The 18,674-nt window shown below is 37.8% G+C and overlaps 4 protein-coding genes across 4 annotated transcripts; 2 read left to right on the plus strand and 2 right to left on the minus strand.

Moving 5' to 3' along the window:
* Positions 1-646: 646 nt before the first annotated feature.
* On the minus strand, positions 647-2,957 carry LOC137745127 (V-type proton ATPase subunit F). The gene is made up of 5 exons (XM_068485015.1): positions 2,819-2,957; positions 2,051-2,129; positions 1,876-1,957; positions 1,216-1,298; positions 647-1,003 (listed from the first exon to the last, which is right to left on the minus strand). The coding sequence occupies exons 2-5, from the start codon at positions 2,111-2,113 to the stop codon at positions 839-841; spliced, it is 393 nt and encodes a 130-aa protein (XP_068341116.1). The 5' UTR covers positions 2,114-2,129; positions 2,819-2,957; the 3' UTR covers positions 647-838.
* A 2,527-nt stretch (positions 2,958-5,484) lies between these two features.
* On the plus strand, positions 5,485-8,700 carry LOC137745129 (GDP-mannose 3,5-epimerase 2-like). The gene is made up of 7 exons (XM_068485016.1): positions 5,485-5,620; positions 6,291-6,701; positions 6,847-6,940; positions 7,023-7,152; positions 7,243-7,375; positions 7,883-8,090; positions 8,232-8,700. Exons 2-7 carry the CDS (start codon positions 6,292-6,294, stop codon positions 8,385-8,387), a joined length of 1,131 nt encoding a protein of 376 aa, XP_068341117.1. The 5' UTR covers positions 5,485-5,620; position 6,291; the 3' UTR covers positions 8,388-8,700.
* A 2,274-nt stretch (positions 8,701-10,974) lies between these two features.
* LOC137745265 (uncharacterized) lies at positions 10,975-14,362 on the minus strand. Its single transcript, XM_068485183.1, has 4 exons — positions 13,992-14,362; positions 12,930-13,124; positions 11,827-12,008; positions 10,975-11,501 (listed from the first exon to the last, which is right to left on the minus strand). The coding sequence occupies exons 1-4, from the start codon at positions 14,278-14,280 to the stop codon at positions 11,202-11,204; spliced, it is 966 nt and encodes a 321-aa protein (XP_068341284.1). The 5' UTR covers positions 14,281-14,362; the 3' UTR covers positions 10,975-11,201.
* Positions 14,363-15,908: 1,546 nt separating this feature from the next.
* LOC137745423 (protein HEAT INTOLERANT 4-like) lies at positions 15,909-16,934 on the plus strand. Its single transcript, XM_068485385.1, has one exon. The coding sequence runs from the start codon at positions 15,909-15,911 to the stop codon at positions 16,932-16,934; it is 1,026 nt and encodes a 341-aa protein (XP_068341486.1).
* Positions 16,935-18,674: the final 1,740 nt, after the last annotated feature.

Below are 18,674 nucleotides of genomic sequence, written 5' to 3' on the forward strand. Positions count from 1 at the left end.
TTACCTCACACAAATTAAGAACTCTAATCTCTCTTCCACACAAATTAAGAGTCCAAATTTCTGGTTATTAAAATTCCGCAGAGTCAGACATGCAGAGAATATAAATTCATATTAATCGAGACCTCTTTTGTATATTAATATTTTATGAGGCCAATATTTTATCTCTCATCTCATTGGTGAAAGAAAATAATGTGGAAATTGGTGGCGGCTCTTTGAATATTTCTTTGATGATCTGGGTTAGAATTAAAATATTTTCATTTACTTTCAAGCTAATCCATTCACGATCACTGTGAGTTAACAAAGGTTCTCTCGTAAGAGAGTAACTTGCATAAAATAGATTCACCGTCATGTGACGTCTAACTCTAATAATATGCTTCAATATTGTAATATCAATTATTAAACCAGAACGCCACGTAACAGCTACTTGAGCTGGAATACACACGCCACACTAGTGCGCCCCAAACCAATCTCGTAATATCGTGTGTTTCAACTTTTCTACGTAATAAGGTGTAATTAGTTGCGTATTGAGGTTTGCAGTTTGCAGCGTTTTTCTCTATCCATGTGGAAATTCACCAAAAAATGCAACATGTATAAATAATAGACTTGTCCCTTGACATGGTGATCATTACAAGGAGAATAAAATGACACACAATTTGAATTGGTATTTAATAGATAAGGTTTTAGGAACAAAGGAACCTAAATACAAAGACATACCAACCAACCATCAGTGAAGAGTACAGAACTTGGTGTGAACAGAATGGCAAAAACACACATAGTATCGAAAGCAATACTTATTTTTCGCAACCTCTCGGGTAAAACATATCGAAAGACTAGATGATCACCGCCTTCCTGATGCCACAGATTCAGTGTTGAAGAGGTACTTCACTCGTGAAAGAACCGAGTCGTGTGCAGGGTCATAAGGATGATCCTTGGACGGGATTTCCAAAATAGCTGGAACCGGCTTATTGTAGCTATCGACGAGAAACCTTATCATGTTTGCAACCTGGTAAGAGAAGAACAGGGTCACTTCCCTTTGAAATAATCTTGAACCAACATCCGATTTGGAAGAAATGCATACATTTGAATTACATACAAAGATTGCTATAGATTCTAAAAGGTTGGGCAAGTGCTTGGGCACTATGCATATTGCCTTGAGAACCAGAGAAGGCGCATTCATAACGGTTGAAGAACTTTTAAGTACGAGAAAGAACTTACATATTGGCTGATCAAGACAATTGCAATGTCATCCTTTGTTGTAAACTCTTTGAATGCATCTTCAATTTGTTTCACTGTTGTTTCTGAGAAGAAAACCGGACGCACATACTGTTAGAAACTTACCACCGTTCTATAAACCTTGCTTTAAATATTAATATGAATTTATTAGCTAATGAATTACAGAAAAAAAAAAAAAAAAAAAAAAAACAGAAAAGGAAAGAAAAGTAGGCTTTTTATTTAAGGGACCAGGCTGTGGGCCAACTTCAAGTTCTGTGATTCTCGTTTAAGAAGAAAGACATAAGGAACACCAAACCGCTGTCACTGCAGCCAAAACGCAACTGACCAAAATGTAATATTACACCTTGCTTCATTAATGAATGATGACGGGCTATATTGTTTGTTTTTTCTTGATAAACAAGAAGGGATTTCAGATAGATTTCATTTCCTAGAAGTTTGAGATTTCCTTCCCCTTGCCTTACTCCTCCTTTCACTTACCCACAGGATTAGACCGCAAAAATACCTGACTAATAGACTACTAATCATATACTAGAACTGGCATTTTGGTCCATCAGCTAACCTATCTGCATCAAATATTTAGAAACAGACGACCAGTATAAATGAAGTTTCAACACTCGCGCATAAATAAAGCTCATAACGTACTTGAATCAACAATAAGATAATTTGTCTTTCTTCGCAAGTCAACGTTACCCACTCCAGCTAGCAAAAATCCGGTCACAGTGTCCTATACATGATAACAATCATCTCATCAGAACGACAAATCGAGAATACAAGAACAGATTTCAACCAAAATATTACCGAAAAAGACTATCCATACCTCATCAGCAATCATGGCAATGAGCGCTGAACTCTTATTGGGGATGTTAGCTCTGCCGGCCATTTTAAGTTAATATCGACTACAACAAGAAAGAAGAAAAAACGATATCAACCACATCGGAAAGTCAAATTTACAAAATGTACAGAACTAGTTCCCACCGATATACTTCTCAATCCTAGCGGAACAATTCTATGACTACGATATCATGTTTATAGACAGATATCAAGCTCATAAGCAAATATGTTTAAACCGACGCAAACTTTCTGGAACTCCCCAGTATAAAGATGAATGTAACCAAGATAATTGAATCAACGATGCCAATGTCAATGAGAACATAATTCACACAAGTGATATCAGTGATCGAAAATCGGAAAATGAAGACGATGCAGTTAGTTGGCAACAGTTCCAATTCAGTATTCAAAATTAGCTGAAAAATGATTAGCCAAATTCCCACCCTGCAAACAAAATCTGGATCCAAAAAATTTCCCAGCTGAAATCAAAGACTCAAATTCTGCATTCAATCAGAAAAATCAAACACCCAAATGTTCAAATCATAAACTGACAGTCTGAAATCTAAACAATACAAATAAACAAATCAGAAATCAACCAAACAAAACATTTAACAGTAAAAAAATTAAATTAAAATTAAGACCAAATTCACACACGCAGCAATTCCAACTAATCAGACAACAGCAGAAAAAATGAAACTTTGACGGATCTAGGGTTGCAAAACGACGGCGTATCAAATCAATTTGGGAATCAGCATACCTCTAGGGTTTGAATCTGAGCTTCCGATTCAGCTTCGCAGTACCAAATATCCTTTTTCCGGTGGTTTATTTCGTGCGATTTCTAGTTGCGATCGAATGCCTAATTTTATTTTTATTTATTTTTTATTATATAGCCCAACGGGCTCATAGTTTCTTATGAGCCGTGTGCTAATGTACGCCCAAACGGCCCACTCTTTAACTCGATCCAAAAAAAAGCCCAGAAATCTAGGTATCCCCGAATTTCGGGAATTTGCTAAGATACCGTTTGGTGCGCAGATCAAATAGAACAGAACGGGACAGAAAGGAACAAAACGAAACGGAATGGAGATTTCATGCTAGGTTTGGTGTACACTCATGTCGGAATTGAACGAATGATTAAATGACACGTTTGATGTACTCTTCATGCTGTTTTTCTTCTTTGAATAAAGAAATCAAAAGCAAAGAAAATTGCTTTTTGTTGGGTTTTTTGTCACTTAGTTTCTCAAAAAATTTGATGTGCGATCAAAGAAGCTTGTTATCCCGGAAAAACAAGAGAATTCAGTTTTAGAATTTATCTGTTGAAGTAAATTTCGATTTTTGATGAATATTTAATGCTAATTGTGAATAAATGTATAAATCTTTGGAATTTTCATTAATTTTAAAGTGAAATTAATGAAAAAGAGAAGGGGTATTGTTGTCCAAAAAGTTATAATTTTGTGTTCCATGTACTTGAACAAGTCGTTCCAGAGAGGAGGTTGGTACAAAAATTTGACTAAAATCTGTTCCACGAGACAGCGCGTAACAAATTGATGCACAAAACGTGGAATGTTGCGTCACGTTCCACTGCGTTCCGTCTCATTCCACGTACCAAACGGTACCTAAGATTCGGGATCCTAATTCAAAATCCTTAATTCAGCGATCCTATTCAAAATCCCTAATTTCAAAAGCCCTAATCCAGAAACCCTATAATCAAACAATCTCCATGAACTTTGGTTGAGTTTATATCGCAGAAATTTCTTACCTTGTGCAGCGAAGGGGGAGTGAGGGCTGAGATCGAGAGCTCGATTCAGGCAATGGATTTGGGTGACGCCATTGATGTGGGAGGACTGAGGAAGGAGGAGAGGTCGATTCGGTTCGGGCGGAGGAGACGGTGAGAGTGCGGTGAAGTCGGGAGAGTGATTACTCAGGTTAGGAAAAAATGAACGGTTGAGATTTTTTTTCTTAACCAATCGGACGATCCACAGAATTACGTATGCAAGCAATGAAAGCTGCTAAGATCAGAGGACCTTCCGGGTAATTTCATTTGGGCCCCAACAAAAACAGGCCTTTGCACTTTCAGTCCATCTTTCTATGAACTTTCTCCTTTGGACACGTGGTGGGGCCCATCCAGTGATGGCCCTCTCACTACGATCCGTACATTACGAAGCCACCCCAGAATTTCACGATGATTGGTTTTTTGTACACCCAAACTTTGTTCTTGAACCCTAATTAATTTTATTTTGAAAAACACTCTCGTATTTGTATGCAAAATTACCCTGAAAAACGTAGTGATTTTTAAGAAAAATAATTATTTATTTGGACGTTGATTTAAAGAAAATAATTATTTTCTTTGTTCATCAATTTTAAAACAAACAACGTGGTAATCAAGCTACTGATGAACTTTGCTCTCCGTGCTCTTCCTCATCCTCATCTACCACATATTCTTCTTTACCATGTTTGCCGCGTGGCTCTCCCTATACTTCTCACATAAACAGCGCTCGAGGTGTTTGGGGTTTGCTGTCTCAAATTGGGTCGTGATAATTCTGATTTTAGACCCATATAAAGTTTTTGATAAAAATATAATCTAGTTTGGTAAAAAAGAGAATCAAACTCGACTGTAAAAATACTCAAAATAACCTCATTTTTTAGCTAAATGATCTAATATGCATATGCAAGATGTGGTAAGTTTGGTAATCTAATTTATGAGACTCTTTAAGTTGGTTCGATATAACTCTGAAATTTTTAATTTTTAAATCAATAACAAAGAATAATTTAACCGACAAAATTTTAGTATATAAAATATTCATAGCTTAATAGAACCTTCTACCAATTTTACAAGATAAATTTGACCTCAATCGCAAAACGATATGTGAAGTAACACTCATAACCAACTGACCAAATCCATGTCTTCGTGGTGGTACAAGTTTGGTAGCTTTATACGGAAAAAGGATCCGGTGGATCCTTTTTTTGGGGATCTAATTGTGACCGTTCATCATATATCATGCGGTGAGAAATCATTTAAAATTTAAAATTAAATATTAGTACCTAACAAAAACTGACCTTATGATATACAATCAATGGTCACGATCATAGGTCCCCGGAATCCTCAGAAAAAAAAAAAAAAAAAAAAAAATCTAGCAAGGATCCTTTTCCGCTTTATACTGCCTCTCTCTATCTCTCCCTCAATAATTTATGGAAAACCCATGATATTATTAAGGAAACTTTAACAAAAAACTCTAGGTACTATTCATTTTAACGAAAAATCACATTTTCACACTAAAAAATTAATCATGATAATATTAACTTTACCCTTTATGTTATCCTTATCGTTAAAACTCAAAATTTTTAAACCATTTTCATTAATTTTTCTTATTAATGAACGAGTGGCGTTGCATCGTTGGCTGTGTTCATATATCCTATATATAGTAGCAGAGCGTTACAGCCAGAGAGCCCATACCCCCATATCATAACCCCTTTAATCTCCTCCGAACCCAGCTTTTGCCAATCATTTTCTTCTTCCCAACTTCTCAAAAGCTTCAAAGCTCCAAACTTTTGCTCTGTCCAGGTAAAATTCCCAAATGGGTTCTCTGGGTTTCTCTCACTTACTCTCTCTCTCCCTCTCACATGCTGGTTCCAATTGTTGTAACATTTGATGGGTTTTCTGGGTTGTAACATTTGATGGGTTTGTTCCTAACAACATTATTCTCTGTTCTTGAATTCTTGGAATTCTGATGGTTTGTATAGCAGGAGTGAATCTAGTTGTCTGCTAAAATTTCATTCCTTTTGTATACACTACTTGATTTTAGCAAAATCTTGAAGATATAATTGTTTTTCCATGTGATTTGATGATGTTTTCATTTGGGTTGGTTCTGAAATGGTCAATTATACTTTCTTTACATTAATTTGTAGATATTTTGATCTTAATTTGCTTGTGTAGGTACTGGTTATACTCTTTTCCCATTTTTCCAAACTTTCTTGGGTGGTTTATTATTTTTTATTTTTTTTCATTGTTCAATTTCTCTGCAATATCTACTCAGTGGATGTGAAATTTTAGTTAGTGGGTGAAATTTTCATGTTGGTTAGGTTGGGGTTCGTTTTCGTTTATATTGTTAAATGATTTGTTAGAAGTAATGACTTTCTGAGCATGTATAGCAAAGCAAGTTAACTAATCCGTAAGGGCTCATAAATTGTAATGCGAAAGTGCTAATCTTTTTCCTGTGTATCTAATCTTTCAGAATGGGAAGTACCGGCGAAACTAAGTATGGTGCGTACACCTATGAGAACCTCGAGAGGGAGCCTTATTGGCCTTCTGAAAAGCTCCGAATTTCCATTACCGGGGCAGGTGGTTTTATCGCCTCCCACATTGCCCGGAGATTGAAGAATGAGGGTCATTACATTATTGCTTCTGATTGGAAGAAGAATGAGCACATGACCGAAGACATGTTCTGCCATGAATTCCATCTTGCCGACCTCAGGGTCATGGATAATTGCTTGAAGGTTACGAAGAATGTTGACCATGTGTTCAACCTCGCAGCTGATATGGGCGGAATGGGCTTCATTCAGTCCAACCATTCTGTCATATTTTATAACAATACCATGATTAGTTTCAATATGGTCGAAGCTTCTAGGATCAATGACGTGAAGAGGTTTGATCTCCCAAACTTGCAGTTATAACTTTGATGTGGTGTATGAATGCTTTATGTTTGAGTTGGAAAGTTGGGACTTTAACTCCAAAAGGCTTTGAAGGACTCAAATACTCAAATTCTCTATCTGTTATCTGGGTTTCTGCAGGTTTTTCTATGCTTCTAGTGCTTGTATTTACCCTGAGTTTAAGCAGCTGGAAACCAATGTCAGCTTGAAGGAGTCTGATGCCTGGCCTGCAGAGGTATGTTACTTTACGGTTATGGTTTTGGTCTCTAGTTTTGGACGAATTAAATGAATTCAGTCTTTTTGTACCTTTATTGTAGCCTCAAGATGCTTATGGCCTGGAGAAGCTTGCAACTGAGGAATTGTGCAAGCACTACACCAAAGACTTTGGAATTGAGTGCCGTATTGGAAGGTTCCACAACATTTATGGCCCTTTTGGAACCTGGAAAGGTGACTTGAATTGCAATGATAGCTGATAAGTATGCATGCTCTATTGCTTTTTATCCTAATTTGTGTTGCTCACTTGTATCTGTTGTATAGGTGGAAGGGAGAAGGCTCCTGCTGCGTTTTGCAGAAAGACTCTCACTGCTACTGATAAGTTTGAGATGTGGGGAGATGGACTTCAGACCCGATCCTTCACTTTTATTGATGAATGTGTAGAAGGTGTACTTCGGTAAGAACCTTGTTACTATCACTTTTTCGTTTCAAAACTTTTCTAGCTGAACCAAACTTCTTTTTTAGGGTTTAAGCTTCAAAAGACTTGACTTTCTTAGATGTTGTCGATTGTTTTTTTCTGTTTTCACAAGGCTCTGTGGAGTCTAGTTTTGTTGATCATAATAGTCATCATAGAACTTAAACCTTTATGGATTTGGTTTTGAATCCTTTGCATTTTAATGTAAGTTCTCGTTGAAAGTGTTAAGAGGGCATTTTCTGCAAGTAATTGTATGACAGTGCTGGATATGAAGACAAATGAATTTATTACATTGTTTAAATCTCTTTCTGTTACATGTTTGATTTATATCTGCAGAACCTTACAACATTGTATGGTAGATTAACGTAGCCCTTGTACAAAAACTTCCATTATTTGTTCTTCTTGGGGCAAATTTTATTAGGTATATGTTGGGTTTCACATGAAACCCCTTTAAAATTTGTAATTTATGTCCTCTCTTTCATGATTTAGGTTGACGAAATCAGACTTCCGCGAGCCAGTGAATATTGGAAGTGATGAGATGGTTAGCATGAATGAGATGGCTGAGATCGTTCTTAGCTTTGAGGACAAGAAGCTGCCTATCCAACACATTCCTGGGCCAGAGGGTGTCCGTGGTCGTAACTCAGACAACACACTGATCAAAGAGAAACTTGGCTGGGCTCCTACCATGAGGTTGAAGGTAAATAGCTTGAGAGTACCCATTCTGCAGTTTCTTAAATCCACCGAGTTTCTTTAAAGTCGGGGTTTATTGTTGTCAGTTTTGTGTTTGCTCCCTGTTTACGGCATAGTTTGAACTCACATTTTCATTTTGTTCATTTAGGATGGTCTGAGAATTACATACTTCTGGATCAAGGAACAGATTGAGAAAGAGAAGGAACAAGGCGCTGACCTCTCAGTGTATGGCTCATCTAAGGTTGTCGGAACCCAAGCCCCAGTTCAACTTGGTTCGCTGCGTGCTGCTGATGGCAAAGAATGAAGGGTCCGACAAAACTGCACCGGAAAATATAGTATTCATTAGTTCTGGTTATGATAGCAGGGCACATTCCATGTGCGTGGACAATAAGGAGGGAAGCTTTTATTCCGCTCCCGTTGAATATCTAGCTTGTTAGTTAAATCTGCCACCTTAGGATTGCCTTTGTATTTTGTTTCCCTATCTTTAGCATTATTCAGTTTATGAGTTCAGTTGATTCTGTATAAGATTTTTTTTCGGGTTCAAATTTCAGTATCGACCTGTCCCGAATGTTGAGACCGGCTGTTTTCAACCGGCGGTCAATCGGAGATGTGCTTGTCTGAGTTATGCTGTTTTATGCTTGCAAAAATTGATCTTTGGTACCTTTACCTCTGCTTTTTTTTCTGCCTGTAATTCGCAATCCCTTTCCTTGCAATGGTTGATAAGATGGTTGTTAGTTGTTTACTTGCAACTAACAAAGCTTCATCTTTTTGGTGGCTCCCACCATTGCCTATTGCTAATGCTCGGGAGATTCTTGCATACGATCGGAGATATATCCATTGAAGAGAGATATAAGAAGAGAATGATTGTTGTAAGAGAGAGCCAAGTATCTCTCGCTCATTCATTGTATACTTGTTAATCTTAATCGAGCTTAAAACGTGCAACATCATTAGAACGAGAAACATTATAGTGAAATTTTACAGTACAAGCACAATGAGAACCACTCCCTAATGCTTTTCACTCTTCCCTTGCCTCCTCCTGTGCATCCCTAACTTCCTTTTTTTTTCCTGTTGTTTTACTGCTTATTTATTCAATCATGTGGTTAGAAATGATTTGAAAAATCACCAAAAATTTGTGGATCAAACCCAAGCAAATGTAAAAGATATATACCAAGATTCTTTGAAGCATAAAGAATATATTAATTCAATCGTTTCAACTTGGCAACTTGATTGTGAAAGATGATGATGATATTTAAATTATAATTATGAGATGATAGCGTTGATGGAGGGGCTTTTAATGACGGACGGTGGAATCCGTGGCTAAAAACTTTGGATGGTAACGTGGCAGAATTGTTTGTGTTAAAGACTCACCTACAAAACCCTTACGTGGATGCTCAGCCGATCCAAATACCAACTACATGCTTTTCCCTTCCTGCCCATCTCTCTGTTCACGGAAAACAATTTATGTGAAACGATTTTATTGTTATTGTACCGTCTTGATTCAATAACGCATTAACATGTGAAGAATAATTTAGACATGGCAAAAAATTATTGAATATAAGGCTCATTTTGGAATTGTTTTTAAAATTACTGAAAACGTTTTTTGTGAAAATGTTTTGGAATCATTTTTTTAGTAAAAATGCAAGTGAATCATAGAAAATAATTTTAAGTGCTTCCTACAAGAAGTATATAATTGATGCTTCTTGCAAAAACACTTTAAGTGCTTTTGGGACACATAAGTATTTTTTCTAAAATTTTTTTCAATTAGTTTAAAAACATTTTTAAACGTGTTGTTAACCATATTTGATAGAAAATGTTAAAAGTGGTTTGTATAAAAGCATCTAATGTGTGATTCTTTTAGGAAGAGCTTCAAGTTTTTTCTTTCAAGAAACACTTGTTTTTTTTTTTAAAACTTCTACGTACTTCTCATAAAAGCGTTTTTATTAAAAGTGCTTCTATAGAAAAGAGCATTTTAAAGAAGCAATTTCAAACAAGGTCGCATACGTGCAGGGTATTCATTAGTGTATATTTTTATGGGACAATGACTTATAGCCTTGTAGCTAACAATTGGCTCGACCAAATCCTCCAAGGATTTTGGGACATATCAAATCACATACTGGCAAGTTTTCACATGCGGCTCCTGTCACATTCCGTCCGGGGCGGATCACTTTCCGGTCCCGCTCCACCACTGTAGCACGATATTGTCTGTTTTGGGCTTATCATTCCCTCATGGTTTTGTTTTTGGGAACACACAAGCAACTTCGCAGTGGGTCACCCATCATGGGATTGCTCTAGCCCCCTTCTCGCTTAACTTCGGAATTCCTACGGAACCTGAAGCCAGTGAGCTCCCAAAATGCCTCGTGTTAGGTAGGGATGAAAATATACATATAAGGATCACTCCCCTGGGCGATGTGAGATGTCACAATCCATCCCCCTTAGGGGCCCGACGTCCTCGTCGGCACACACGCGACCAGGGTTAGGCTTTGATACCAAATGTCACATCCCGGCCTAGGGCGGATCACTTCCCGGGCCCACTCCACCACTGTAGCACGATATTGTTCGCTTTGGACTTACCATTCCCTCACGGTTTTGTTTTTGGGAATTCACGAGCAACTTCCCAGTGGGTCACTCATCATGGGATTGCTCTAGCCCTCTTCTCGCTTAACTTCGGAGTTCCTACAGAACCCGAAGCCAGTGAGCTCCCAAAAGACCTCGTGGTAGGTAGGGATGAGAATATACATATAAAGATCACTCACCTGAACGATGTGGGATGTCACAGCTCCGCTCTTTCCATAACACCTTTTCGATCGAAGTGGTGTCGGTCGGTCACGTGAAATTTTGTGCATCACTTGTGGTATTTCATAAGCACTTTGATAATCCAAAACATAATGCAGTTGAACTAGAAAGCAATCTGTATCAGATCCTTGTATTCAAGTAATGTGAAATTCAGCTTAAACCAATCATGCTATCAAAATTCAACGACGCAAAGTAATGTGCACAAACATATTACAAATCGTAATTTCGTACGTATTCCGGCTGTATGGATTCAAAGAACGCGAATGATAATCTGAAATGTGTTATCTGCACAAACAAGAAGCTCTGCCGGGTTGAGACTCCATGATCAAGCATTGTAAAAAACAGGACTCGCTTCCAGCTGATCTGCGAATTTCTCGAGTATCTCCTTCACAAGATTTCCACATTTGTCTTCCGGAGCACTCTTGTCTGCGTCTAGATCATCAAACACTGCATCATACAAAAGATCAACTGCCTCGGCCTCGTATGGTGGCAGACCCAACTCTTGCCCATTTTTCACAAGAAAACTCCTAATTTTTTCTGCATTCCCCAATCCGTCTTTTCCGTGGTGATCTTCATGCAATATCTTCTCAACGACATTGTTCAATTGCTTCTCATCAGCCAGAAGCTGCATAGTTTTCGGCAGTTTATTAGAGACTTCATTGAACTTTCACAACAAAAGACTAAAACCCATAATCGACACAACAAAAGATTAAAACCCTTGAACTTTCACAATAAAAAAAGGCCACTAGACAAGATATATTTGTTTCCATCAAGGAAAGTTATAAAAACCAGTTGACGAAAGTTATAAAATCCAGTTGACTCGACATGGATTAGCATAATCCGAACTGTTTGAAATTCTCGGTCAACCTGGCTACCAATGTTAAGCAAGTTTCTTTTAGTTCTCCAGGTAACGAGGGGTACCATATAAAATAATGGGGAAAAGGAGCTACCTTTCTTAGCTTAGAACCGTTGACAATCTTGATGCTCTGGATAAAAACAACATGCTTTTTAGCCAAGGCCTCGGCTAGTTCCTGCAGGACAGGCTGGAGTAGCTGAGCAAATTGTGCTTGGCCCAGTTCTTCATCCCCATCAGCTTCGTGTTTCGTCAAGATATCACTTAGGGGAGGAAATTCTGTTAAATTGCACCTTGTAAATTATCGACTCTATGAAAACTGACACTCCAATTTGAGAGCGATGCAATATACGAAAGAACGGAAGATGAGAATCCAGGTGATTGGTCCCATATGCATAGAACAAAGCATATGAGCAAAACATCATGCATATGCATGTATAATATGCCACAAATATAAGTTCACACGAATGGATGTTAGTTGTTAAAATCACTCAAAATACGTACAAACGAAAAATGTGCCAACGCTAAATTATTGTAAATGAGCCTTGTAGTAATTCTTGATTCACAATTTTGCAAAACGGAAAATATGAATACACTCAATGCTCAAAGTACTTTAGGCCAAATTTAAACAAGTTGAGGAAAACAAAAGGAGAAATCTGGGCACCAAACCAAAAAGGTTCAACCCCAACCCCCCCCCACCCCCCACCACACAAAACAACAATGTGACCAATTAGTATGATAAAGGTCTGCAGCATTAGAAGTCCGATAACAAGCTATACTAGCACTTGCTGGGATACAGCACGGACTAAGAATACACCGTAAAGTAAGAGAAGGTGACCAATAACAAACATATACAAAACAAAGAGAAGGCGATGCTAGAAGATGAGTTATAAAGTCAATTCACAAATCTGTCTGCCTATCAATTTTAATGTGGTCCAAAATTGATCCTTTTGCACTGCATAGTCCACATAGATATCCCGCAACAAACAAGCCACTCATGGACCGAAAGTAGCGCAGTCTTTTTCTTCTTTTTCTCCAAAAGAAGTGCTTGACTCATACAAGAACTTTTTGGAACCAAATTCAAGAAAACCTTAATTTAATGCCTGTGCAGAATTCATAATTCAGTTACACATAACGCACCTATATGTATATTTGAATAATCATAGAATTAACAGCCAAAGCAACGAATTCGAGATAAACCTGAAACGGGAGGAACGCCCATCTCAACTCCCATGTGAACAAGCGCATTCTGGATCTCATTCTTGTTGATCTTTCCTTTATCTTCTACATCCAGATCAGTGAACAGATTCTCTGCTAACATTGCAAAATCATCCTCGTCCTCTAAAAACAATCGAATAGTGTATCCGTCCAAGACAGATACGACAAGTGGATCATCTGAACATTGAAGACAAAATTTCAGCATAAGCAATAAGCATGCATTATGTTCAGTTCACCATAATACTAAATACCAGCATAATCAACCAATCATTAAATCATTAAGCTGTCCAACGTCCTACATTATACAATCAAAATTCTCTGAAACCAACTTATGTTCTTGCCAAGCATTTTTGCATCCGCCAAATGACGCAATAAAACTATACATTAAATTAAACAACCAAGTTACTTCTGTCAATCCGTCATTTAAGTACTTCAAAGTTCAAACCTCTTATTCCATTTCGGGCCTGAAAACAACTGATTCTCATCATGTCAGCACGAAAGAACAAGCAAGTCATATGTATTAGAGAGACCCCAAGACAATAAGGCTCTCTGCTTTACGAGGGTTGGGAGAACGTCTATTGTACCCTTACCCTTGTGCAAATAGGCTGTTTCCATGACTCGAACCTATGACCATTCGGTCACAAAGGAGCAACCTTTCCGTTGTTCCAAGGCTCGCCCTCATGTATCGGAGAGCCCGAGGACGAAAATTTTCATGCATCCTCAGCAGCACTTAGGAAAGGGAAAACAAAACAAACAAGAAAAATGTATTTTCCTTGTGTTTTTCATGTCGATATTTCCCACATTTCTAGCCACCAAACAGGTTCAAAGTCAAACGACAACAATTCATATTAAAATTACACCTTAATTTCTTCAAACTCGTTTAAGTACTACATCAATTACCGATCCTCACTTTATTAGATCCTAAATCACACAAGACATCCTTAAAACTTCATCGGACCCTCGTTTTCGGATTATACCACAATCCATCAAGCAATGTATATAATTAACATTAACAATTGTATTTACGCAGGTTAAATTTAGCACCTTTCAATTCATCGGCGATCGCCGTGATGTACTCGCCGATCACCTTCAGAGCCTGGGCGCGATCGAGCTCCGTGCTTCGGAAACCGTCGTCTTCTTGGAGGCTGATGCGTCTCAAAGCAGAGGACTTGAGGCTCTGAGGCAGCGAGAGGCCGAAGAGGGAGGAAGAGGCTTTGGAGACAGCGAGGTCGAGGACCTGAGCTCCCGTTAAGCTGGCGTCAGCATCCGGCAGAGTGAGGTCGACGGCTCTCAGGTGGCTCCCGTCGAGGACCGTTAAAGCCCCGTCCGACATTTTCAGTTTAGAGAGAGAGAGAGAAAGAGAGAGAGAGATAGAGAGAGGTGACTTTGAAAGTTGGTATTTGGACCAGGAATTGAACTGGTCTAGACTCTAGAGCTTTGTTGGTTTTGTGTCTCTTTTTGGTCTGAAAAATCAAATTTTAGATGGCACCTCAATTTCCAAGTAATTACAATGGGAAATGTTGCACAATAATACCGTCTATTGTTTAGGTCATTCGTCAATTATTAACTTTGTTAAGAATTAACTAATTCGAAATACTTTATCAAGGTGAACAATAAAATTTTGACAACATTAAATTAATGGTATTTCTGATTTTATTGTTTTCTTCCGTTCAAAGTTGATTTTTAAAAGGCAGGCTAGAAAGTAGATTATTCTAATGAAGAGTAGTGCTAAAGAGACTAAATTTATACACAAAATTTTGTAAACTAAATGACATAGAAGTTGATGATTGAAATATTACTTGAGTGTTAATGAACATGCTCATTTCTATTAATGACACATTATTTAATTGTGTGAATAGCACCACCCTTTTAATAATTTTGAAACATTGTAGGATGGAAAGGAGAGTCGTAGAAGTAAATCGAGAAAGTCCTAGTGAGAATGACAGTATCATTCCCAAATACAAAACGTCTATGACAATCAAAATTCAAGAACTTTTTTTTGTTGTTGTTATAATCAAATTAATGTGATGATGAATTCCAATATACAGTTACTACAAATAAATTGGGAATAAAAGTTTGCCATCCCTTAAATCTCATATGGCAATGTCCGTCATCGATTAGATTTTATAGGATGGTAATGTTTATTATCTGTAAGTCACACACATTTTCTTTACCTCTCTCAATATATCATAGTATATCAAATTTAGCTCTTTTAGTGAAGGGTTGGGTATTCATCTGCAAGTGAGATCACCTAAATGAAGTATCGCACTATTCTGACTTGTTTACTGAGTGACTTAGTCTACATTGTATAGAAAAATAAAAACAAAATCAAACGGTTGGTAAATTTGACCAAAATATATGTTACGTAAATCGCTATTCGAGGAGAAAAAAACGTATAGCTTAAGTAGTTAAGAGCTTTTTCATTGTCAAGTCAGCACCTAATCCCAATTATTTCAAATTTTAGGCCACTTGAATGCCTTAAAGTTAGACTAGTTTTAGTGTTTTTGTGGAGAGATTTTTCAATGTGACCGGAACAACATGTCACTATACAAATAGTGGGATATGTGTGTTAAAAGGTTAATAACTAAAAAAATACAATTTTTCACCACTTATATAAAAGCACGTGATGTACCATCCTTGTTCCGGTCACGATGAAAAATTTCTCGGTTTTGTGTTTTCACTTGTTTAGGTCGGAAACTGGATTCAATTAAGACTAGGGCAAAGGCCCAAAACCAAACTGTCCGACTTGAATTGAGAAAGCTTGGGAATCAAGAAAGACTGATTAGGGCAAGCTACGGAAATGTTCCTTTTCCTACTTGACTCAGGATTTAGGAACAGCTATAAATAAAAATATGCGTCTCAACAGTAATATTCATCTGAAGAACAATTTTTTTCCTTGAATTTCAAGCGATTCGTTGAGTGAAAAAGAAGAGAGTGAAAGAAAAAGAAATAACATGCACAATGCGGAAAGAAGCAGGAGGATCTAGGAAGCGGCAAGCGGCGAGAGAGATTAATATAGATATGGAAGAAGCTGATCGCTGCAGCAGCTGCTGCAGCAACAGCTACATGCCAGACACCAGGCAGCAGCAGCAGCCGTTGCTAAAGAGGATGAAGAAGACGCCGTCCCGAAACATGGAGGATCTGTGGAAGGTCGCCTTTCCTGTTGGAACAGCATGGGATGATCAATGGGAGTCGGTTTACAACCACGAACACTCCCAATCCAGGCCCTGGGATTTCTCAAATCTCGAACAAGCATTCGAAGACGGGGGAAAGTTCTGTCCTGAAATTATTGGAGAAAAGAACAAAGTGTATCTGTTTGGTACAACAGAAGAAGCTCGTGATAGTGATGATAGAGTTGTTTTGATCCCTCTAGTGTTGGCTATTGTATCGCCTTCCCCGCCTTCCCATGATCTCGGTTTCTTCAAGTCCAAGGCACCCGGGGATGGTGGCGACGAAGATTTTATTAGGATTCCGATGAAAAAGATGAAGATGGACTGGCTTCCGTACATTCCTCTGGACAAGAGAAACACACAAGTTCACGAGATCGCAATGAAGAAATCTCCTCCTAATATATTTGTCTTGGGCTGTACACAAAGACGGGCTGCTTTGAAACGCATCAATGAAGACGGTTCCATGAAATTCCGGTACTCAGTGCCTTGTTTAGATTACGATCACAAGGCTGTCAAGGAAGAAGAGGAAAATCGTTCTGGTAACGAAACGAAGTTGAATTGGCTTAAGGAGTTCTTACTTGAACAATTGATACAAGAGGATGAATTTTTAGCTGCGGAGAAAAAGGAACCCCTGGTAAGGTATGTGACGGAGCAACTATTGGAAGCGAGGAGGGAGGCGAAAAATCGGCAGAGAATTGCTAGGGACAAAAAGATTTACAAGTTCTACCCCCTGCAAACACCGGATTTTCCTCGTCTCACTGTCCAAAGGTCTCCATACATCAGCTTCTACCGCCTCGACGCTCATGAGGTTCTCTGAAATTACTATGGCTAACTGCTGTATCTGCTGAAATCTTGATTATTTACCTGTACCAGGCTTTAGTTTAATTTTGTCAAAGAGTAGTTTTTTTTTTTTGTTCAATTTTCTCCGTCATGGGTTGAATAATATATGTTTATGAATTGCTATTTTTGATCAATTATGTATATACGGAAAGGCTATAAGCACCTTTGCTGCAACATGTAACAAAGTTTGGAAATGAAAAACAAACAAAAGTTTTCAAGAGTCGAGACGACATTTTCTAATTTAATGAATGAATGAGACACTTTTTTGAGAACATTGCGTTTCTTTTATACACAACTTCAACTGCAGGTTAAACTATCTTAATCACTTGAGCTACAAACTCTGCACTCAAAAAACATTATTACATACAGGTTGTAGGGCACAAATCACCGATTTTAAGGAACGCGGCAGAGATGACCAAGTGACATATGAAATATGACGACGACAACATGATGTCGTAGAAGGAGATAACAAGTGGAGCCAACGACCCACTAAGACTAACATATCTACAACTACATCTCTGTCGCCACATTTTCCGTCTTGACCATAAATCGTGACCCACCTCCACGTTCTCAAGTAGTGCACTATTGTTGTCATCTCCTTCTCTTAGACCAACCGAAAAAATGAAAATGAGGTTTCAAGAGTCGTGGTCACCAAGGTGGAATTGCTGAATACTGACGGCAATTCAACAAAACGTTCTCATTTAAGGTAAGACAAGTGAAATGCCTTTGGAAATAGCAAAAATCAAATGTGAAGGCAGCTTCATATTTTACATCTTTTTGTCCATGTTAGCTTAGCCTTCTTTTCCATGCCATCTTTGACATCTCGGTTGGAGTAAATGATATGTTATTTATTATTGTTATATGTCCATGTGACATTTTTAAAATTTCCGTTGAAGATGAAATATATATATTTATATATCAAATAATATATATGCCTAAAAAGTCTTTGACTAAATGATATATTATGACAGTGTAACTTTCTGTTCTAAACAAAAAAATGAGACAAGTTTGACTATATGTCACCTTCCAACATTATATATTCTAACAGAAGAACGGACAACAGTTTACCATATCTTATTAACTATTCCTTCTTTCTCGCCTTATGTATGTTGCTGCATGTGAACATATTTATACATATAGTTCAAGTACAGCAGCTCCATCTCATGTTAAGCACAAAATTTGAAGGTTATGATCAGACACAGCATGGGAGAGGTCACTGAAGAACAGATTGCAGAGTTTAAGGAAGCTTTCTGTCTTTTTGACAAGGATGTAGATGGTAAGTTTGATCTTCTTAATTATTCTGTATCTACATATAGCAAATGATTATAGAAACTCTGAAAGATTATTCTGTATTATCCGATCATGCTTAAGTTTTAATACATGATGAACATATAATTATGTCTCTAACCTACTTACTAGAGTCAGTTTTTGTACTTAAAACAAAATTAAGGCAGGCTGTTCAGCGGCCCTTGATGACAAATTGTTTCTGTCAGTTTTTGGATACCCTGCAGCTCCGCCATGCGCAGTCTGTGATACACTTGAATGCTTGGATGCCATGGCAGCTACTGCAGCTAAGCTTGATTAATAGTAGAGGTGGCAAATCAACCCATTCGGTTGTTAGAGTAACAATTAAGACCCACTTAGTTTGATTTCACCATTATACGGTGGTGACATTGGTACTAGTGATAATGTGTAATAGCGAACTCTTTCACTACTA

The sequence above is a fragment of the Pyrus communis genome, chromosome 9 (assembly GCF_963583255.1).
Source record: "Pyrus communis chromosome 9, drPyrComm1.1, whole genome shotgun sequence".
Classification (NCBI taxonomy): domain Eukaryota; kingdom Viridiplantae; phylum Streptophyta; class Magnoliopsida; order Rosales; family Rosaceae; genus Pyrus; species Pyrus communis.

Coding starts and splice junctions, on each gene's coding strand:
- LOC137745423 (XM_068485385.1), top strand. CDS start 15,909: ATGCGGAAAGAAGCAGGAGGATCTAGGAAGCGGCAAGCGGCGAGAGAG.
- LOC137745127 (XM_068485015.1), bottom strand. CDS start 2,113: ATGGCCGGCAGAGCTAACATCCCCAATAAGAGTTCAGCGCTCATTGCC. Junction 1,299..1,875: donor TTATCTTATTGTTGATTCAA/GTACGTTATGAG, acceptor TTTTCTTCTCAG/AAACAACAGTGAAACAAATT. Junction 1,004..1,215: donor TTGTCTTGATCAGCCAATAT/GTAAGTTCTTTC, acceptor TTCTCTTACCAG/GTTGCAAACATGATAAGGTT.
- LOC137745265 (XM_068485183.1), bottom strand. CDS start 14,280: ATGTCGGACGGGGCTTTAACGGTCCTCGACGGGAGCCACCTGAGAGCC. Junction 13,125..13,991: donor GATCGCCGATGAATTGAAAG/GTGCTAAATTTA, acceptor TTCAATGTTCAG/ATGATCCACTTGTCGTATCT. Junction 12,009..12,929: donor GGGCGTTCCTCCCGTTTCAG/GTTTATCTCGAA, acceptor GCAATTTAACAG/AATTTCCTCCCCTAAGTGAT.
- LOC137745129 (XM_068485016.1), top strand. CDS start 6,292: ATGGGAAGTACCGGCGAAACTAAGTATGGTGCGTACACCTATGAGAAC. Junction 7,376..7,882: donor TGTGTAGAAGGTGTACTTCG/GTAAGAACCTTG, acceptor TTCATGATTTAG/GTTGACGAAATCAGACTTCC. Junction 8,091..8,231: donor CTCCTACCATGAGGTTGAAG/GTAAATAGCTTG, acceptor TTGTTCATTTAG/GATGGTCTGAGAATTACATA.